The sequence below is a fragment of the Helianthus annuus genome, chromosome 4, assembly GCF_002127325.2.
Source record: "Helianthus annuus cultivar XRQ/B chromosome 4, HanXRQr2.0-SUNRISE, whole genome shotgun sequence".
NCBI classification, from domain to species: Eukaryota; Viridiplantae; Streptophyta; class Magnoliopsida; order Asterales; family Asteraceae; genus Helianthus; species Helianthus annuus.
The window spans coordinates 61,536,904-61,542,315 of NC_035436.2; the positions used below are offsets into that span (position 1 = coordinate 61,536,904).

The 5,412-nt window shown below is 36.5% G+C and overlaps 1 protein-coding gene across 1 annotated transcript; it reads left to right on the forward strand.

Annotated features, from left to right (window-relative positions):
* The first annotated feature begins 3,116 nt into the window (after positions 1 to 3,116).
* Positions 3,117 to 3,907, forward strand: LOC118491501 (secreted RxLR effector protein 78-like). Its single transcript, XM_035989332.1, has 2 exons — positions 3,117 to 3,546; positions 3,846 to 3,907. The coding sequence occupies exons 1-2, from the start codon at positions 3,117 to 3,119 to the stop codon at positions 3,905 to 3,907; spliced, it is 492 nt and encodes a 163-aa protein (XP_035845225.1).
* Positions 3,908 to 5,412: the final 1,505 nt, after the last annotated feature.

The following is a 5,412-nucleotide window of genomic DNA, read 5'->3' on the forward strand; positions in this document are numbered from 1 at the left end:
GGCCATTGATATGTGTGATGTGCAGTAGGAAGACTCAAACCTAGCAGATTTTTGCGTTGGGTACCAAGTCACCCCGAGGTCCGTTCTGATGGGCCTGGGGCTGGACTCGCTACACCCAGATAGATCTACCGCTATTGTCCCTCGGTCCTACACTGAGGATTAATGGCCTTCAGTTCCCGCCTACCCACTCACATGATCTAAGTAGTAGCCCTTCTTACGCTAATCATACCATGTAAAAAAGTATTTGTAATCGTAGTAACATGTATTTCACCCCCGCAGTTTAAAAACTGAAAATAGTTAAGAGGAAAGGGGGACATGAACTCACCGAAGTGTGTCTCTAAAAAGTATTTCCCAGTCAACCTGCTGCGTAACGACCTACACGTACTAACTTCTATTAGACGGACGGCCGTGCCTTAGCTTAAAGTTTAATGTCTTAGGAAAATAGTTAGGCAACTATTTCGTAATTACACTTCGTAATTATTTGGTAACTATATTCCTTCCCAAGGATGGGGGCTTTAATACATGCGCGTTCGTATAACTTTGAAATATATCATTAAGTCTCACTTAATAAAATATATTTTATTTCGTTTGTCTAACATACTCTACTTCCAAAATATAAATATTTTTCCCAAAAATATTATATTTTATTACATACCATTCTCCAAAATAATATCTTTATCAAAGTACGCATTTAAGAGTATTTTTCCAAAAATACGTAAGTTACGTTTGAAGTTCGGGTGGTAATAATAATACCGGTGTAACTTAAATATTATGAAAGCGTTCATATTATTTTGGAGTCGTTACTTTTCAATATATGCGAGTTATATTATTTTTACTCTAAAAGTAATATTTGTATAGTTCACAAAATAATCATAAAAATTCACCCAAATGTTCTTATGAAAAATATATATTCTATATATATATATATATATATATATATATATATATATATATTTTAGCAAGTTTTATTTATAAAAGTCCTACCTCTGACACTTGGAAGTTTTGTAATAAAATCATGGCGAAACTTATTTGGGAAAACAAGTTAAAAGTATATTCACAACACTTGTTGTAAAAATATTTTCCAAGTGTTATATTTCTGGAGAAATTTCGCCAGAGTTTCCTCTGTAACTGGAGGTGGCCACGCTTACAAGCATATCATTTTCTTTTCAAAATCCAATCAACAATTTTCTCAACATCAACAAACAATGTTCCAACATCAAACTAGTCAAAATATACATAAATCGCGAACATAAGAACTTGTAAGTTGTGTAAAAGTATGTAGTATCCTGCCATTATTTTTAGTAGATCTTTCTTTCCTTAAAAATGAAATCGGTTTCTTGAAAGCTTTATTTTTAAAGAAAATGCATTTTTACAACTTCTTGGTCAAAAATTACAAAAATATTTCTTTGTTAAAACCTTTTGTTACACAAGTGTCTACACACTTGTTTGTTCACAAAAATGCTTTTGTTTCAAGCAAGATCCGGTTTTTAAACATGGTTTGCATCTTATACTTGGTTCTTCGAAAATACCACTTGTAGATCTTTAGATCTACTAGTTTAGAACTTCATTTTACAAGAAAAACTACTTTTACACAAGTTCATGTTCATAAGTAGTAGAGTTCATCATCTAAACATTTTCATACTTTAACATACACTAGTTCATGTTCCATGAACATGACCTAGCCGGGTTAGATGACGATCCGAACTACTACTAGCACCAAACAACATAAAAGAATCATAACAAAACAAGTTTCAAGAGTTTTACACTAATATTTACTCATTAACCACCATATTCATCTTCTTACAAGACTTTTAGTTTTGTTCTTAAGTGTTTATGATTTTTATCCGACGAATCTCTTATTAACCACATTAGACAAGATCAAGAAGGTGATTAGAAGCACTTACAACTAGCTCAAGGCTAGGGAAGAAACTAGACGAAAAATGGGTGGTTAATAGCGTTGTGGTGAGGTCCTTGTGATTCCGTAAGCACCGAGCTTCCTTATACGTGATCCTTCACCTTTGAATATGTATGGAATTACAAGTTCAAGATTGAAAAGTGGTGGTGGATGTGTGCTTGGTCTCGGCCGATTGCAAGAGAGGAGGGAGGAGGAGAAATTTTTGTGAAGTGTAGGTTATGAAGTGAAGGGTGATCTCATGGGTCTTCTTATAGACCATCTACTATCATTAACCTTTGGTTACTATGTCACCAAGATATTAAACATGTGGGATTAATATAATCAAAAATTTGTGGGGTGTCCCCACATGGGAACCGAATTCGGTCATAAGGGGGGGGGGTATTTAGGTTGGTTTTGAACTAGATGATTAGTATCTAGTTAAGGAAGTTAGAAGTTTAATTTAGTTATTTGTGTGTTATAATTTATAACGGGTGTTAGGGTATTCGGGGACCCTAATTGGCTCAGAAAAAGAAAAACAATGTCAATGACAATATTTTTATGTCCCGGGTAAAGTCCGGTTGTTCGGTTGGATACTGATCCGTTAAAGTATCAAACAAAGCTTTAAAGTGTCTTTATTATTATTTTTAGTGACACAATGTATTCCCGACACTTTGGAAAGTGTCTTGTATTATTTTACCATGTTTTTGCACTTTACTAGTTAGCTTAAATGCTGAATTTTATATTAAAGTGCAGAATTTTGTGTTTAGAACATGTTTTAGGCACATCCGGTCACTATAACTATCACCGAGTGACGCAGTTCTACAACCCTCATTTCCCTACACTCTCTACAAGTGTAGTAAACTATTTCTGGCTCATACTGGCCTCAGAGGCAGTGTCAGCCCGGTGCCGGCTATGTTAGCATATCTACTAGGGTATCCGTTCATTGTGCTAACTGCGCCTTTGTGCATCAGTAATAAATGAAGTGACAGTGATACAGTATAATGCATGAATATGTATGTATCAGGAATCAAGAAGCAGTTCAACCACCATTGTAAGCAAGCACAGTAATTTAGCATTAATTAAATATAAATTAATCGTACGGATACCTGAAATTTTTAGGGTTGTCACATCGGATCCAGTTTCTCTTGGTGAGTATAGGCCTATTAATCTTATTGGGATGACCAGTAAGGTTATTTCTAAGGTGCTTGCGAACAGGATGAGAATGGTTTTGGGGGAGATCCCACATGAAACGCAATCGGCGTTTTTAACGGGGAGGTATATTTTGGACGGGCCGCTGATGATTAGTGAAATTTTGTCATGGGCAAAGCGGAAAGGAAAAGAATTATTCATGTTCAAGATCGATTTTGAGAAAGCTTATGATAACGTTAATTGGGAGTTCTTGATTTTGGTCTTGAGACAGATGCGGTTTCCGGAGCTTTGGTGTAGATGGATTCATGGTATTCTTTCATCGGCTAGATCATCCGTTCTTGTTAATGGTTCTCCGACATTTGAGTTTAGGTGTGGTAAAGGTTTACGTCAAGGTGATCCCATTTCTCCGTTTTTATTCATTGTTGTCATGGAAGCCTTTTCTGGTATTTTTAGAAAAGCTTGTGGTATTGGAGCGTTTCATGGTGTGAAGATCAAGGATGGAGGTCCGATTTGTGACAACTCGAATTTCCAAGATTCCTATTTCGCATTTATTGCACGTTCTTGTACTGATTAGTTGATTATTTGCACAATTAATTGCTATGGAATTGTATACGTTTGATACAATGAAGTGTATTGTGTGATTGTGCATGGTTATGTGTTAATTGTGATAAATTTGTTAAATGCATAAACTTGGTGGTGAAACTGTGAAATTGTTGTGAGATGGTGTACTTGTGTAAAAGCTAATACTTGAGGATGTAGAGGGCAATTAGTGAAATCCTAGTAATACTTAATGTTGGTGCAGTCATCTGTCGGCTTCGTCTTAGTGTCAAGTCTCGGTCACGGTGCGGATCTGATCGGGGATGACATCACGAGTGACGTCACCCAAGTGACATCACAAGTGATGTCATGATTCCACAATAATGATATTGGCCGATTTATGTCAAAGGAATTGAAAGATCTTTAAAGTCAAAAGTGATGATGTTGATTGGACCAATATTAGGTCCAATGAAATTATGCCATCATGAAAGCCAATGAGTGAATATTATGAGCTTGGAAGTCAACTGTGAAGGAATCGATGATTTGTTAAAGTTGTCGGCTGAACCGCTTTAATGTCATGTGTGAACCGCTTAAACATCATGTCTGAACCGCTTTTACGGTAGTCCTTTGGAGCGGTTCACATCATCTATAAATAGGTTTGTTATTATGTCATTTGTAACGTTGTTCAGAATTGATACCGAGGTGCTGCCGGTATTTCCTCTTACTGTAATCGTTTGTAATATCAATATATGAGAGGATTAAAGTGTGAAACAAGCTGTGTATACATCCGTTTCTTTGTTTCCGCCGCTGAAACGGATTTGAGCTCTTCCGAACGACTCATTTAGGTCGAAGTCCGATCCTACAATTGGTATCAGAGCCAAGGAGGAGGAGATCTCGCATATACAGCTCGTTTTTCATCGTTTTTCTGCTTCTACACCTTTCTTTTTCGAAAAAACGCAACTTTTTACGGTCGAAAACGCTTCAAATTTACATATTGTGTGCGTAAACATGTTTTAACAAAACTTTGAGATTTTCAGATCTAAAATCGGTTTAAAACTGATTAAAATTGAAATTTTGGTCAAAAATGTTTCGTGTTTGCTGATGTCATAGCTGGTTCGCTCGTATTAACGTCTGGTTCGCTCGAAAATTGTTCTGGATCGCTCGAAAATTCCTGAACCGCTCGAAATATTTGTGGACCGCTCGAAGTTTCGTCTGAATCGCTCAAAGATTCGTCTGGTTCGCTCATAAATTACTCCTGAACCGCTTTTATGTACATGTGAGAATCGCTCATAGGGGTGGATCGCTCATAGAACCTTCGTGAACCGCTCATAGGGGTTAAGTGATCTGGATCGCTTTTAAGTATCACGTGAATCGCTTTTGAGTCAAGTGTGGTCCGCTCATATGTCTTAAACTTGTGAACCGCTCATAGTGTAAAAAAAGGGGGTTCGTTCATTGGTCATTTTTAAGGTCCGCTCATTGATAAACAAGTGGTTCGCTCATACTAACATTCAAGGTCAAAGTGTCAGCTATGTTCGATGTCCATGTGCATCATTTAATGTTGACCCAATCACCATTAATCGTTTTAGTGTTCATTAAAAAAACGGTCAAATATGTGTAAAGTAATATCGGCACATGTAAACTGTAAAGGATTAAATAGTTGAGGTTATCAAGGAGTTTTAAAAAGGTAACGGTTGTCAGTTAACCATAAGTGATTTTCATTAAAATTGTCGGCTATTGGTATAACGTCACCGCCCATATTCCAGCCAATCAGCCACTTATACTTGTCGGCCACAATCAAAGTTTTATGAACATTCATTTTGTTGGCTGATTAT